General features: G+C 39.0%; 1 protein-coding gene across 2 annotated transcripts in view; it reads right to left on the minus strand.

Moving 5' to 3' along the window:
• Positions 1 to 12,143: 12,143 nt before the first annotated feature.
• The window catches only part of Pold3 (DNA polymerase delta 3, accessory subunit), a 39,866-nt gene continuing 34,684 nt past the window's right edge, over positions 12,144 to 17,325 (minus strand). For both annotated transcript variants that reach the window (XM_015477420.2, XM_015477419.2), the window contains exon 12: positions 12,144 to 12,882. In XM_015477420.2, coding sequence (XP_015332906.1) covers positions 12,680 to 12,882 — 203 coding nt within the window. In that variant the 3' untranslated portion in view covers positions 12,144 to 12,679. The remainder of the gene's footprint in view (positions 12,883 to 17,325) is intronic.

The raw sequence follows: 17,325 nt of genomic DNA on the forward strand, positions 1-17,325 counted from the left end.
CATACCTAGTCACAAGCTTTTTCACCATCCCACAGCAAAAAATGTAGCCATAAAGACACAGTCTGTTGGCTTTGGGTTGCTCTGACCGGCTGCTGATATCCCTGGTTAACAGGTGCTATTCTAAAACCAAGAATTAGGTAAAGGCCGTTCTCTATAACAAGAAACGAAAGCAAAAGAATTGATCACAATGGAGGTAATGGGAAGAAGAGCAAAGAATACACCGGCTTTGGAGCCTGAAGAGGCCTAAATTCCAATCCCAGATGGGTTATTTGATCCTAGGTAAGCCTCATAATCTTGAATGTAAAGTAGGGGGTAATACATACCTCAGGTTGTTATAAACTCAGAGAGAATATATAAAATCTCAGTATATGGCTAACTAATATTATCTCTATCACTTGAATATATAACTTAATACCTGTCCCTGATTTCTTATATTCCTTAAGATAAAATCCAAACTTGTTGTAAGACCTACCATGACCTGACCTCCTTCTAACTCTTTAGACTTGAATCTTGACACCCTGAGCTTGATCTTACTTCAGGTACAATGAACTGTTCTTCATCTACCCAGATCTTTACATTGCCTTTATCTCTGTATGGGACATTCTTCCTATCTCCAACTTGACCTACCAACTTACTTTTTATAAATAAAAATATTTATTTTTTAGTTGTAGTTGGACACAATACCTTTATTTTGTTTACTTACTTTTATTTGGTGCTGAGAATTGAATCCAGGACCTTACATGTGCTAGGTGAGCGCACTATAGCTGAGCCACAACCCCAGCCCTGGCCAATCAATTTAAATACCACTTTATTCATCCATTCATCAAATGTTTATGGAGAAGCCACCACGTGTCAAGGTCTTTGGATACAGCAGTGAACACAGTATATACACCCTGTCCTAATTGGGGTTTAAGCTCTTGCCGTGCCGTACTCAAAAAGCCTGGAGTTGGACCTGCTATATGTTTTTACAATACCCCATATTTCTCCTCTCCTAGCCCTTCTTTTAAGTTATTGCAATTGCTTATTGACCTATAGGTAAGCCTCACTAGATCAAATATTCTGTGGGAACATGAACCATACTGTCCTAATCCTCACTTTATTTCCACTTCCTAGCACATTAAATATTACTGAATTAACAACTAACTACTGAAAACAGCTACAGCACCCACTCTGTTGGGCAGGTAACAGTGGGAGATAAAGATACAAGCCCATCACTTCAGTTCTGGGGACAAAGTCATGTGTGAGGGTAACAATCACCAAGATCTCTGACTTGAGTCCCCAAATCTGCTGCTGTGGTATTATTACTATACTGCCGTGTCAATCTCTCAACCTTGCTTGAGGTGATAATTTGCCACTTTTTTCTGTACCCCGGCTTCTGCTGGAGAAGTTTTCTTACTTTTTAGGTACTTTTAAGGCTCCCAATTTAAAAAAGTTCTAACAGCTTTACAGGCCTTGCTTAAGTCTCTAGGAAGCACATCAAGTCTGAGTGGCAGCATCTGCACAACCAAGATGCCTCCCTTGCGCACACTAGGCAAGCACTCTACCACTGAGCCACATCCCCAACCTCTAGAGAAAATCATTCTTATGTACTGATGATGAGCATAAAAGCTGATGCAACCTTTGGGAGGGCAATTTGGCAACAGGTATCAAGAGTTTCTGTAAATGTATATCCTTTGACACAGTAATTCTATTTCTAAGAATCTATCCTAAGAATAATCTAACATGCTTCAAAGATTTGGTTGTAGTTACCCAAAAGGTGAGCATCATGCTCCGGAGAAATTTATCTCTGTCATATTTCCTTACAAGTTGCTTAGGAGACATTCTGTTTTCAGAAGAGTTACTATTACAAAGCATTTACGTCCAAAATTTAGCCATCTGAAGGATTTGAGGGGGAAAAAAAAATTTCTCAACTCCAAAATGTGATAGAGTTACTGAGAAGTGGATTAGAATTTTAGGGATCAAGTTCTACCACTACTTACACAACAGACTTGGTAAGTCACCTACCTTTCCTGGGCCTATTTTCATATGAGTACGGTGGGGGAATCTCTGTTTTCTACTGACCTTTAACAGGCATTAAGGAATAGTCCAGCTCTCCCTTTTGTCTGAACTAGTGAGGTCTCTATAATGATAGGAATTGTCTTCAATGACTTCCCCTTGACTTGAGAATAACAATTCCTAGCCACAGCCTATAAGCCTCTGAAAGAGCTATCTGGCCTAGGTTACCTCTCTAGCCTTAATTTGAGCACTACCTCCCTGTTGATAAGTGTGCTCCAACCACATGCCCACCCAGGACCTTCACATACACTGTTCCTCTGCCTGAAATTCTTTGCCTGACCAACACCTCATGATCTCTAAAGTCTGAACTTAAGTGCCATTTTCACCAGGAAATCTTCACTGACAATTCCCAATGTGGTTAGGTCCCCCATTAGATACTCTAACCACATTGGGAGAGGCAGTTTTAAACTTCATTCATTCGATAAATATTTTCTAAGAGCTCACTTTGTTCCAGGTACTGTCCTAGGTGCTGGAGATAGAATGATGGACAAGACAATCCCTGCCTTCCTGGAGATTATACTGTGAGAGAGGGGATGGCCAATAAGCAAATAGAGAAATAATAGCTAAGAAAAGTGCTATGAAGAGAAAGGTGCTCTGTAGACAAGTCACATAACCAGCAAGCACTCAAACCTCTGCTTTCTGCTTCCAAGTGTAGGGCTCTTTCCACTACACCACGCTGTCTGCCTGAAGTAAACAAACAAAACCATAATTTATGAGTCTCCCTCAGCTGCCTGTGTGTGCACTTGGTGGGGTGAAACCCTCATGCTGTCCATGAAAGAGGGCCAACATCATCAGAAGCAGCAGCTGACTGGCTTGCTTACTAAAGCAGGTGTCACAGCACTGGCCAGCCTGGCCTCTGCTGCCTTGAAACTTCACATCTGGCATCCAAAGAGAGGAGTGTGTTTAAATAAAACAGCTATTGAAAGAGTGAATTGAGGGCTGGAGTTGGTTGGTCTCAGGGAATGATGCAAACCACAAGGGGACAGTACTCAGGAGGTGAACAGAAAAAACAGATGGGCTCAAACTGCAAGCGTGACTATTGCCTGGGCACCCCATATATCACTGGGGGAGGCTTCTTTGCTGCTGGAGACCTGTTTATTTTTTCATTAATCAAGGTACCCTCTGATTTCTGAAGTTAGGGACAACATTTCAGGTAGAAATTGCAACAAGTGTATTCTGTATGCATGTAGAATAACACAGCTCACCCAAATCAGATGTGCTAGTGGATCATAGTCACAATTTGACAAGTGAGCAGAACTACAAAGATATGCACTGAAAGATTAAGTCCAACAGCACCTCTCCTTACTTTGATGTAACATCCGTTCTGATAGTTACATGTGTTGTCTATAAATAAACTGGGCATTCTAAATTAAAACTTAATGAAGTATGACATCTTATTTTTATCACATGGATAAGATTTAAGCCCAAGGAATTGTTTGGAAATTAGTAATAGTTAGCACTTGTTGACCAACCACTACAAACTGGGCAATTTAATTCTAATCCTATAGTAACCTTGAGGTAGGTGTAGATTCATCTTACAGGTGAGCAAAGTGAAACCTGGAGAAATTAAGTGATTTTTCTGAAAAGTCAAGTTGATAATAAATGGGCACTGAGTTTCACTGTGTCTCTGAAGTCATGGGGGTATTTCATGCAGGAACTTCAGGATGGTTGTTCCCATATTTTAGGGAAGAACATAGGGGTTTATAGCAAAAACAAAAACAGAACAACAAAAAAAACCTTACTACTAGAGAAAAATCATATCAAAGTACCAAGTGTAACAGCCATCCAGTGAAGGCCTAATATGAACACCAATTATGATACATAAGACTGCTGACTGCATTCCATGCCGTTGGGTAAGACTCATATCAAGAATGAATAACAGGATAGTCTGACTCTTAAATCCTAGCTCTTCCACATTCTAGCTGGGCAACTTCTATAGCACTGAACTTCCTAGTTTATGAAATAGGGCTAACTACATCTCACAAAATTGTTAAGAATTAAATGATATAAAGTGTATGAAAGCTCCTAGAAATACAATAGGTGTCTGATAAACATGAATTCAGTTGACCAGTCTGAGACCATGGTTCACTTTGGCCCAAAGAATTCCAGGGAGATGCAGTCAGTTCCAGCTCTAAATCAGAGTGTGTGCATGTGCGTCAGAAAAGGGCCTACATGAATCCTGAGTGGAACCGTGGAACCAATCCCATCTCCATGCTTTAACTAGGACCATGGCTCAGGGAAGAGCCAGAGGATTTCCAAGCGTGAGATGACCCAGCAAAAGGCTAATCATTCCACACTGAAGTCATTTCTAATACTCTCCTGTCCTGAGTTTCCAAGGGGATCAAGGGAGTCATCTGCCTAAAAGGGAACAAAATTCAACTTTGAATTATTTTCCTCTACTTGTTCTATCTCAAGATGTAGATGCAATTTGGCTCTTCATACCAGTAGTTTTCTCTCCAGTTGACTAAGGGTGATTTTTTTTTACAAATCTGAGATGTCAAAATTCTTCCTCTGTCTATAAAGCAAAGTCTAAACTGCTTAACAAAGGCCTATGATCTGGACTCTGCCTATTTGGCCTTATAATGCACTATTCTGCCTTTTACCAAGTCATTTTTTAACTCTCCGAATATTCCATGCTTTCTCAAGAGCCAGTTCCCTCAGCCTGGAACGCCCTTCTCACTTTTCCATCTGGCAAACTCATTCTTCTCAAGACTAGTTTAAGTACTTCTTCCTCTGTGACTCCTTCCTTAACCCCTCACCAGTCACAGGCAACCCTTATCTGGGTCCTTGGGCACACACCTTCTTTACACAAGACCAGGGACATGTTATATAGAAAGAATACAGGCTTCAAATCAGAAAGAATAGAATCCAAATTTTGGCCCTCTCTCCAGGGAAGCCAAAACACCAACCAGAGGAGAGAAAGCTTTAGCCTCTAACCTAATATATGGTCCACCAGTGTCATCTTCTGCATATGGAAACAAGACACAGGAGATTGCAGCCAAAGGGTTCAGTGTCCTGAACCATTGGCAAGATCATCGCATGAGGTTGACAATTTTAAAGGTATAATTCAGTTTGCTCCCTTTGTTATAAGTGATGGTGAGTCTGTATCCATGCGGGTTTGCTAATCACAAGCATTTAAATATTCTAGTGCTTCTAATTTTTCATTAAAAATCTATTATTAAAAATAAACGTGGGCTGGGTCTATAGTTCAGTGGCAAGCACTTGCTTAGCATGCATGAGGCACTGGGTTCAATCCTCAGCATCACATAAAAATAAACAAATAAAATAAAGGCATTCTATCCATCTACAACTACAAAAAAAATTTCAAAAATAAAACAAACAAACAAAATAAACATGTCAGCCTGGGGATATAGTTCAGTTGGTAGAATGCGTGCCTTGCATGCACAAGGCCCTGGGTTCAATCCCAGTAACACACACACACACACACACACACACACACACACACACACACAAAAGTCTTGCTAGGCATTGTGACAAACACCTGTAATTCCAGCAACTCATGAGGCTGAGGCAAGAGGATCACAAGCTTCAGGTCAGCATCAGCAACTTCACAAGACCCTTTCTCAAAAAAAAAAAAAAAAAAAAAAAAAAGGAGGGGGACTGAGTAGTTGAGCACCCTTGGGTTCAATCCCTGGTATCAAAAAATACAAAAATAAATTCTTTGCCACTTACTGGGAAAATTATAACTCTCTGAGCCTTCCTGTCTTCATTTGCAAATAAAGCATTATGAGGATAAGAGAAAGTGTGTTTAAATATCTAGCAAATTTTGGACCATGGTAAGCATTTGAAGGGCAGGTACTGGGGATTTAACCCAGAGGTGCTTTACCACTGAGCTACATCCCTAGCCCCCACCCCCCCTTTTTTTTTTTTTTTTGAGACAGGGTCTTGCTAAGTTCCAGGTGATGGTAATGCTAAATTGCTGGCATGACCTTCAACTTGTGATCTTTCTGCCTTAGCCTCCCAATTCACTGGGAATACAGGCATGTGTCACTATGCCCAGCTAAGCATTTTTATAAATGCTATGAAATCTGTGAAATGCAACAACATGCACATGTTTTTGTTTTTTCAAAAGGCTGTCAGTTCTAAGAAGGCAGAGAACTTGTTATCTGTTTCTCTTAAATCCTCCATAGCAGACACCAGGGTTGTTGGGCCAAACAGTAAGCATTCAAATACTCAAAGCACACTTACAAGTGGACCACACATTTTCCCTAGGAGTTGATATACTGTGATAAGCCACACGATACAAAGTCTGAAGACCCAAGTTCCAGTTTTATTTCATTCCCTTACAGTGAGATGTTTGTTAAGCTAGCACAACTGCCTGGGCTTGTTTTCTGCAAAGTGTGGACAAGAAATACCTTGTAGGATTTCTTTTTTTACTTGCTGATGGACCTTTATTTTACTTATTTTCATGTGGTGCTGAGGATCACACTGAGTGCCCCACACATGCTAGGCAAGCACTCTAACACTGAGCCACAACCCTGGCCCTTCTAGGATTTCTTAAGGATGAAATAAGAGAAAAGTAAAACATCATAAATGTAGATGATAAATATCATAGATAAATTTAGACTATATCTAAGAGGGACAAGAGAAATACTCTTATTAGGTGTTATGGTTTACAGGATAATGATTCTACCTTCTGTGTCTCTCACCCCAGAACAGACTTAAAAAGCTGTCTACCATCATTATTCTGCTTACATGCCTTTGAAACTTGAAGAAGTATCCCAGGAAAACAAGATTTTGATATTCAAAATGAAGACCAAGACCCTGGCCTAAACCAGGGGTCACTTTCCTACCTGTGAACTATAGCATGGCTTAAATAGGGTAAAAAATGCCAAATTCCTTTTTGATTTTTTTACAATGCTTAAATCAAAGGCAAGGCGAAGAATTAAATTAATATTTTCAGGAAAACTGAAACCAATTAAATGGATAATGTAGGGAACTATACTCTATTTAGAATCATTTCCTAATGATCTAAAATTCATCAGAAAACTTTATTTTATTCTAGTCTCTTTAAATTCTTCTTAACATTTATTAGTCTACTTATCTAACTTTGTAATTTAGTAAGCTTGGTATACTGAACATAATTGAATCTTTGTTTATAGATTCAGGACCATTTGGCAGGGATGCTGTAGAGGACTCAAGCAAGCATCAGACGAATGGTTGACTTAGATAAACATTTAGATTGCCTTCAAATCTGACAACCTGGTATCTAAACAACTAGGTTGACTTTCACTTATAAAAATGAACATTAGGGCTGGGGATGTGGCTCAAGCGGTAGCACGCTCGCCTGGCATGCGTGCGGCCCGGGTTCGATCCTCAGCACCACATACAAACAAAGATGTTGTGTCCGCCGAAAACTAAAATAAATAAATAAATATTTAAAAAAAAAAAAAATGAACATTATCAAATGGTATGGAAGTATAAACTAATATATAGCCAAGAGGGGATATAGCAGTGTTAAACTAATGGAGTTAAATTGTTAAGATTTAAATCCTTGCTTTGCTACTTACACTATCTCTGTGATCTTGAGCAAACTATCTCAGTTTCTTCCTATGCAAATGGGAATAAAAGTACCTATCTCATAGGGCTGCTAGGATTAAGAGTGAATGTATCTCATGTGCTTAAAACACTGCCTGGCACATAGTAGGTGCTCAAAAAATTCTGCTTTGTATTGTTTAATACTAGGGACTGCCTACCCATGCATTATTTCACGAAAGCCTTAAAACAACCCTTTAAGGCAGGTGGCAGCTCATTTTAAAAATAGGGAAACTAAATTTCACAAAGGATGAGCCTACAGCCAGTGTTGGAGGCTTTCTGCCTCCCAAGACTATTGTTTCCATCATAGCACCCAGCTTCCCCCCAAAACTGTTGATATACAAAATTGAGTTGAACTGGTGCTGAATCAGTATATATCCTATAAATTGCCTTTTGAGATAATCCTACTAACTGCTTGCTTTCTTGTCAAGACTCTAATTCTCTAATAAGAAATAACTTCATTAGAGATTCACCTCATCATGTTTTATATATGTTATGAGCGTATAAATGGTGAGTAAAGTTTGAACAATTAGATAAAATCCACTAAAATGGTGAACCTTCCTCGACTGTTCCTATCTTAAATCCTTTGATGTTCTCTGCATAGAACTATGAGAATTTGCTCATTATGATGATGCCAGTTCTTTTCTGAATTATTAAGTCCCTTGTCTACCACTCATCTACGCACTGTCTCAAGTGCTGTTATGTGTATAGACCCTATACTCCAAAATGGTAACTTCCAGGCTCTTGTAAAATCCCTAAAGTATCTTTTCCAGGACTAAACATAACTAGCATTCAAGAACCGCTTAATGCTTTGAATTTGAATGATTCAAAGCAGACACTAAACAAAGCAGTTTTTCCATTCTTCAAGAACAGTCCAGGAAATGACATGCCATATGGAAGAAGAATCTTGAGAAAGAAAACCTAAAAGACGAGAAGAAAAAAGCTAAAGAAGGACTAGCCATGATGAACTCTGAGCATTAAAAAAGAAGGTGGAGAGAGCCAAGGGAGGCCTTCAAGAAACAAGGAGTCTGGCAGAAGCAGGAGAGAAAAATAAAGGAGGAGGGGGAGTTTGGGGAGTCAGACAACATTTAAGGTTTGAAATGGAAGGGGAACTCTAGAGTTAGGTAGGTTCTGATCCAATGGAAAATTATTGGATCAGAAGCCTTACCAAGTTACTCTGGCTGAGGAACCTGGGTGGCAATGTGTGGGTGGCCCACACTTAAGAACATAAAAAACTGGACACAGATACAAGCAGAGAGAAGTGTCATGCAGCAGGGAGTGGCAAGAGTCAATCCTAAATGCAGTCATTTGGGTACAATGTGCCCTTCAGAGAGGGCATGGTGACAGCATGGTCTAATTTACAGAGCTGCCAGGGCAATAACTCAGAAAGCAATACTGCCTTCTCACGACAAAACGAGGCAGCCCCTGAATGTTTCATGGTGGTAAAAGCTGCATTACAGCATATGAGATCCCGGAACCAATGAAAAGAGACAAGTTTACCAAAACGAGTCTTGACACAGAGTACATTTCTGGCAAATACATTATTAGGCACTCCTTCTACTCATGTTCTGAAGAAACTATTTAGTTTCCTTATAAGGCCCTTCTCCTCAGCTCTCCCCTGTATAACTACTATGTCTTCTTAAAGAAACAAAGATAGAAAAGGAAGAGAACTGTTCCACTCACCCCTTCCCCCCACACCACACTCCCTCAGTGTTTTTTTAGGAAGTAGAGTAAGGTTGCTTTGTCATTGAGAGTCTCAGAGGCTTACCAGCTTATGAAATCACTTTTAAAAAACCCATTCTGCTAAAGAATTCTAAGTTGATGAGGAAAGATAAGGGAAACAATACAACTTTCTATGCTGGCTGCCAGAATTAAGCAGCATGTTTTAACCATGAGAGGTTTCTTTAATCCTGTTAAAACTTTACTACTACTAGACCCAAGACACAATGTACCAATGTGGGTGAACACACTATCATGGCATACCTAATCACCTTGGGTGCCAGCTGCTACTCTTAACTGATAATCAACTTCTAATGTTACTCCTTAAAATCCTCCAGTTGGCCCTCATTATCCAAAATAGAATCCAAACTTCTCAGCAGCACCCCAACTTCACTTCTCATATATTTCCCATTCTCAAATTCTACAGCCCATCTCCCCCACCAAAAAAAAAAAAAAATCTAAAAGCCATGCTCCTTTCCCTGGAAATTCCTGTCCATTCCTCTAGCTTGGTAAAAATCCTACTCGATCTTCAAAAAATTGGCTGGTTTCCCATCCTTCAGAAAGATTGCTTTGACACCCACCGTTCTATGAACTTTAGAGGACCCTGTGCTTATTGTCACTGTACTTGCATATGGTACTGTTCAGTGGCTTGTCTCTTCCACTGCATCCTGAGGAAAAGATACAAATTTTATGGTTTTTATTATATCCTCTAGTGCCCAAGTCAGAGTCCTGATTCATAAAAGATACACAATGAGTGTTTTAATGAATAGTAAATATTCCCATCTATAAATCTCACTTTCTTCCAACAACAAAAATCCACTCTTTAAAGTCTGTCATAAAATAGGATAACTGTCTTCCCCCCTTTGACCAGAACAGCTGTACAGCCAAAACAGCTGACAGTACACCATTTGGGTTAGATCCTTGATAACTTTCAGGAAGCTGATAGCTGATTGCATCATTCATGACATCAGAAAGGAGGTCACCATCTGCAGAGTAGCTATGCGGTTGCCACTGTGTACCAATGCTACATATACATTACTTCAATTTTGACAATCCACAGTAACTCATTTTAGCTCTATTTTGTTAAAGAACCCGAGGCTCAAAAATTTGCCCAAGGTCACACACAGCTAGCAAATAATGAAGCCAAACTAATATAATGTGCAAAGTCAGGACTAGATTTTCTTCTAAATGAACTAAAAAATGAGGTTGGCTGAAAGTAAGATTTCCCACAGGGCTGAAAAAATGATGAAGGAAGCAAATAACTTGTCCATCTCAGACTATGGGTATGCAGTTTTAACAACATAAACTGAAAACCAGTCTTGTTTCTGTTCGGAGTTTAGATAATTGCACATACTGCTGGCTGGCCTGTCAAATAACAGACTCATCAGATATTAGGTTTGAAGCACTGTTTTAAAACAACTTCTCAAATTTATTTAACTCATGTGGATAACATGGTAGAGTACTTTGTATAAAAAGTAAAGGAGAGGAAAAAAAAGCCACCACTCAATACTAACTTAGCCTCATAGACAGCTCTGAGTTTAGGCAGCATGATGGACATAGAAATCACAGGACTTGCATTATCCCTTGAAAGATGAAACTCCAACTAGCAACAGATTTTTCCAATTCAAATTCAGTTTTATTAGAGATCCCAGCATAGTAATTAAAAGAAAAAAAGACTAGATTTTTGCTTTTTAATTTTCCATTCCTATTTTAAAAAAATGACTAGAGGCAATGACAAAAATAACTGTTATAAGGCATTTTTCTCCAGAAGTTGTCTGTCAAGCTTTAATTCCAGGCTTTCCATCCTTTTCATTTTAAAAAGAAAGGGTTTGGGAGCAAGTCAGCCTTGGATTCAGCTTGCTATACAAAGCCTCTGCATTCTCAAGTCCTAGACATACTGCCAGCACTCATCTCCCAGACCTCTGGCCTTAATCAAGTCCATGCTTGGGTGCTAAAGAAGCTCATGTTAACCCAAGGTCAGTCACAATCCTAACCTTCAACAATAGACAGCTGATTGCATCACTTCTGATATACACCAGGCTGAGGCGGAAGGAACAGGTCAGCCATCCCTTGTCTACTATGGGTGAGTCACATCAGAAGTTGAGCCTGGTTTCCCTTCCCCAGAGCTCACTGTGCAAGATCACTGCCACACCACCTCAGTCCACTATCTTACTGCCAGCCTAGCCACAGTGGAAACTGCTTGAAAGTTACTATATTGGAGTAGATGATTTTCCATAAGTACAAAAGAAAATGTTTCATTTATCATTTAGACCTACCATTCAGCTTTTCCATTTCTTCTTAAGGAGCCTCTACTATTAGGCAATTAGGAGAGTTAAAAAGAAAGAGGAACAACATCTGTGTATGTGTGTCTTAAATTCTTTAACTTCCTGGCAAACTGCCATTTCTGAACATCCCATTTCCTTGAGAGGGACAAATTCTATGTACGTGTTGTACACTACATGTAGAAGTATTTCTATTTTGTATCTTCATCTCACTGTATGGGTTCTCCTCTCTAGGTAATGAAAGTGGGAAGGTGGGGGAGCAAGAAACCACAAAGAGCACAGTATTCAGCATACCCCGTGTTAGCAACATGACAACTCCTCTAATATCATCCATGCTGACTCTAAGTAATTTCTGGTGGAGTTGGATACATCATTAAATTTCTATTTGTGCCCTGCCTGAGGCTTTTCCCTAACCACTAATTGCCAGGGAAGGTCTAGAGAGCTTTTGTGAAAGAAGCAGAATGCAAGCAATGTCCTGGGTCTGTAGCCAGGTGTCAGTGTACCATATAATGGAGGAAGGAGATTACAAGATGATTTTTGTTTCAGCTTTTAGTCCAACCAAGATTTAAGATTTACAGAAAACAGCTTTATGAGGTGAGGGGACAGAAATGTGGTAGTGGGGAGAGGAGAACACAGGAAGTAGTAAACACATCCAGTAGAATTCAGGGATAAAAACATCCACACAAGTTCACGGAACACAGAGGAACAAGAAGGAACACTTCCTGAACCCTAAGAGGAACAGGGTACAGGGTGAGTGGGGCACAGTGGGTAATTATGAAACCTGTCAAATTAATTTTGAAGTGAATTGTCCTAGACAGGTCAAAGATTGTGCTTTAAAAATGTCATTAGAAGGTAACAGCTTTTTAAATATCCTTTTGCCTCCTGCTTCCAGATGACTCTTTTGGTTAAAAAACCAGAAATAATATAAACCTCACAGGTTAGAAGCACAGTCTTTTGATACTGGTGAGGTGAGGAGCTACATGAACTTACATAGTAAGTGAGAGCGTTTATATTTCTTGGTCTTCTCCCTTGACCACTCCAAGTCTTTGACCTGCCAGAAATAGCAGTTATTTCCTCTGGAAGAAGCCAGTAATGGACACTTGTCGGTTGGCTTTGCCCAGAGCAGCAGTCCCTTTTTTGGGGCCCTTTCGTTCCTCTTTTGGCTCTTTTTTCACAGTCATGGCAGGAGGTCTTTGGACACAGGATGTCTTCGTCTTAAGCTCTTCTTCACTATCTGTGCAAGATTCACTCTCGTAAACTTTTTCAGTTACTGGAATAAGGGAAAAAATGGGGACATGGGTAAATGGAGTAATTTACCAAGAGAATGATATGTCTGCTTCCCACCCCACCCCATCCCTGAAACTGAACCTTTCTCCTATTGGGAGACCATATCTAGCTTCAGGTAGAAAGTACGTGGGCTTCTGAGCTTACATATCCTCCTAGCAAGGCTAAGAATTAACATTCATCCCTCCTTCCTCATGCCATTAAATGGGCCTTTATCATTAATTGGGTCCCATTCTAGGCTAGCTAACTTCTAGAGCTCTACATTTGAGTCATCAGTCTCATAGACACCTACTTATAATACCATGCTTTAACTGGTTCTATCTCTGTTATTCACAGAGCTTGCCTATTCCCATTGCCGGTTTTCCTGGTGTTAAAATTTCTGGCCCACTGAAGCCCCCACTCTGTCTGGTCAGGCTCACTGTCATGGACCCTCCTGGCTAGTTCCATCCTGATGTCATTCACACTCTGTACATCTTAAGCACAGAGAACTGGACATTAATTACTCAACAGTTCAGTTCTTAATTTTGTGTGACTACAAAATAACCCAAGATTAAATACAAGTCTACATCATTAAGATAACTGTCCCAAGCAAATCCTAGCAGATGAAATACTTAGTAGTTTAAAGAAAGGGCAATAACAAAATGAGAAGCAAAGTTACTAGTTTTCTTCCTTCCAATCGGCTGAAGGCATAAGTTGTCTGTTCTGCCACTAAAATTCTGCAAATCCTTCTCCAGGGAAACTTGGAAAAGAACTACACCAGTGAGTAGTCATTCACTGTAAGCAAATCCTAAAGGGCTCAGGCAGAAACAGTGGTTTCTAACCATGATGTCACAGAACTGATGAGGATCTCTTCACTACTACTGTATTACATACACCAACCACAAGTCAAAGTACAATGCCACCTTTCTGCAACTTTAGAGACTGTAGCATCAATGCCATCTAAATTCTTTCTCAGCCTTTCTGGTTGCAGCAGGTGGTGGAAAACATCTTTTCTCAGATGAAAAGAGTATCTTAATATGTACAATAAATGCTCAAAGTATCAAAGTGTAAGGTATTTTCCCCATTAAAGAACATAACAGTTTTGAACTCTTAAATTACTAATAATTATTTCTAATATATTAGTTAACTTGTTCTAAAAGGCCTAGTCTTTGGAATCTAATATATCTGTTTTCTAATACCTAGTCTGTTACTTATATTCTCTCAAACTTTAACATTAGAATCATCTGGTGTGCTTGTTAAAACACAATACTGAGGGCTAGGGGTATGGCTCAGTGGTAGAGTACTTGCCTAGCATGTGTGAGGCACTGGGTTTGATTCTCAGCACTACATAAAAATAAATGAATAAATAAAGGTCCATCAATATCTTAAAAAAACAAAACAAAACAAAACACCACATTACTGGATTCTATCTCCAAAGTTTCAGATTTAATGGGTATGGGACAGGAACTGAGAACTTGCTTTTTTAACATGTTCCCAGATGACTCTGATGCTGCAGGTCTGGGGATGTTATTTTGTCATTGTCCTCCCCATCCCTGTTAAAATGGGGATAACACTGTACCTCAGGATATATAGATAAGCCTAACAGTCTTTGGCAAGTACTCTTTAGTGCTACTTTTTTCCTGCACAATAGACTGTGCTAAAGGTCAAATGACTACTACCACTATAGCATTCCTTCACACTATCCATCTAATTCCATTAGGGTTGCATAATTAACAATCCCCTCCCTAAGAGTTCCTATATTTCTTTACTTTCAAGAGCCTAGAGCTTGCTTTGATGACTCCTACCAACTTAAATGCTAAGAAATTTGTATATGTGTATATACATACACACAAACAGATACATATTTAAAGAATATCAAGTGTGTGTTTGATTTTTTGGTACTAGAGATTGAACCCAGAGGCACTTTACCACTGAGCCATATTCCCTCTTCACCCCCGACCTTTTTTTAAATATATCTATTTTTTAGTTGTAGTTGGACACAATACCTTTATTTATTTATTTTTATGTGTTGCTGAGGATCAAACCCAGAGCCTTGCACATGCTGAGCCACAACCCCAGCCCCATTTTTTAAAAATTTTATTTTGAGACAAGGTCACACTAAATTGCTGAGGCTGGCTTTGAACTTGTGATCTTCCTACCTCAGCCTCCTGAGTTCCTGGGATTACAGGTGTGTGCACCACCATGCATAGAATATCAAGTGTTTCTGAAGGCTTTGCTACTCAAATTGTGCTCCCCAGACTAGAGACATCAGAATTATTAGAAATGAAGAATCTTAGGTCCTACTCCTGGCCTACTGAACCAGAATTTCAATTTTAGCAAGATCTTTAACTAATGCATGTAGTCAGTAAAGTTTGAGAAATCTTCCAGTCTTTTTGAGAAAATACTTAGGGAATTTCCATGGACTACCTAATAGAAAGCAGGATCCCAGAACACCAACTCCATCTCACATGCATCTTCAAAAGCATTATGTAACTGGCTTAACGGGACAAAATTATGAGCTGTGATTTATTCGATATTTTAAATTAGCAAAGTCTGAAGAGCCATCTATAAAAAGGAAACCATTACTAATAGTTGGTGTATAAGCCATTGCTACTTCATAAACTATATTCTGTATTCAAATGGCAGCATGTCTGAAATATTATACTTCAGCATCAATTAGTTTGTTATTTCACTACTTCTTAATGAAGCCACTGGCTGCCTCATTGCCAATTTTGTGTAATACATTGCTTAGGGGAGTTAAAAAACAGCCAGGGCAGCACTGACAAAATTTCATAAGCAGCACACTCAGTACACCTTAAAAGCTAAAAGGCATGTTTCTATGTTCAAAGTTGTAGCCACTTAAAACTATAGGACAAAGGAGATTTGGACTTAAAAATCCCAAGTGTTTTAGCTGAACAACATGCTATCTTTCTCAGCTTCCATTAACAAAAATATTTGGGTTTTTGGTTATTACCAAATATCTTGTAAATAACCAAATATCTTTGGCTATTACCAGGTATCGTTTCCATTTAACTACTTGGCTCTTAGAAATCCACCTATGTCAGAGAGGAAAGCAGAACTCCTTTGTTGGTAACCAGAGCCAAAATTCATTAGGTTGAGTTTGGATTAAAAACCTTACCAAAACAGTGCAATGTTACCACAGTTTTCACTCTTGCATCCAAGGCTCTTAATAGTCCTCTCTGAAGACAGAAGTGCAAAAAAGTCCATATCCTACATCTGGTCAAAACTTAAGTATTGTGTCTTGCACAAAGCAATAAGTAATTAGCCACAAATTCCTAATGAATTGTCATAAAGATATCTTTAACATTTTTTTTTGGTGGGGAGAGAGGAGGAAAAATCTGGCACTGGTGCTTTTGTTCTCTTTGAACTAAAAGAGGGAGGGGAAAAAAAGACTAAGAAATTCAATTGTACATACATTTATTACCACCAATGGCCAAATCATTGTCTTGAAAATGAACTATATTAGAATACTGAAACCAAAAAACCAAACCAAAACAACAACAAAAAATAATAAAATAAACTCCCACTCAAAGTCAAGAATCCATAGACTTGTCAAAGAAATCAGGCATGAAAAACACAGTAAGTCACAATAATAAACACAATAAATGGATTACATTTATAATGTGTCAATGTATATAATAATGTATCAAAATGCATTCTACTGTCATGTATAACTAATTAGAACAAATTAAAAAATTAAATAAAAAAAGAAATTTGGCATGAAAAAAGAATTCATACAGGTAAGGAATTGTATTACCTAATCACATGCTACCATCAAAATGGCAGGGGCTGGACTGGGGCTGTAGCTCAGTGGCAGAGTATTTGCCTTGCAAGTGTGAGGCACTGGGTTAGCTCCTCAGTACCACATTTGAAAAAATAAATAAAGATACCGTGCCCATTTACAACTAAAAAAAATATTTTAAAATAGGGCAGGGGCTTTTTACGAGGAATGAGAAGTGGTAATTAATGGGATGAGGCACACGACAGATGTTTTCACAAGTTTTAATAACCACATTGCCTAGAAGTTGATTCTTCAAAGCTGATCAAACTTTTAAGACAGAAATTTGAACTAGAAAAGGAAATCAAGAAAGGGGGAAAAAAACCCTCTAGAAGATCCAAGATGTGGCTAGTGCCACAAGAAAGAGAAGTAATAATGATGGGTGCTCCGACTAACAAGAGGTTTATAAACCTAAATCTAAAACTCTTTCCAGACACAAAAGCACAGTATTAGGATCTGAGCATCTCATTGGGCCTCAAGTGCTAAATCCTAAATGCCTCACAGAAGTCTGGTCTGACTGTGGTAAGGGCAGAAGCAGCATTTTGCTTCTGAAGAATCAGCTAATGACTCAAAACTTGAATTCTAATTCCCTTCTGGGCCTTCATAACAAGCACATGCTTTTACCTAACATGGCTTACAAAGAGAAACAAA

Source organism: Marmota marmota, unplaced genomic scaffold (genome assembly GCF_001458135.2).
Source record: "Marmota marmota marmota unplaced genomic scaffold, marMar, whole genome shotgun sequence".
NCBI classification, from domain to species: Eukaryota; Metazoa; Chordata; class Mammalia; order Rodentia; family Sciuridae; genus Marmota; species Marmota marmota.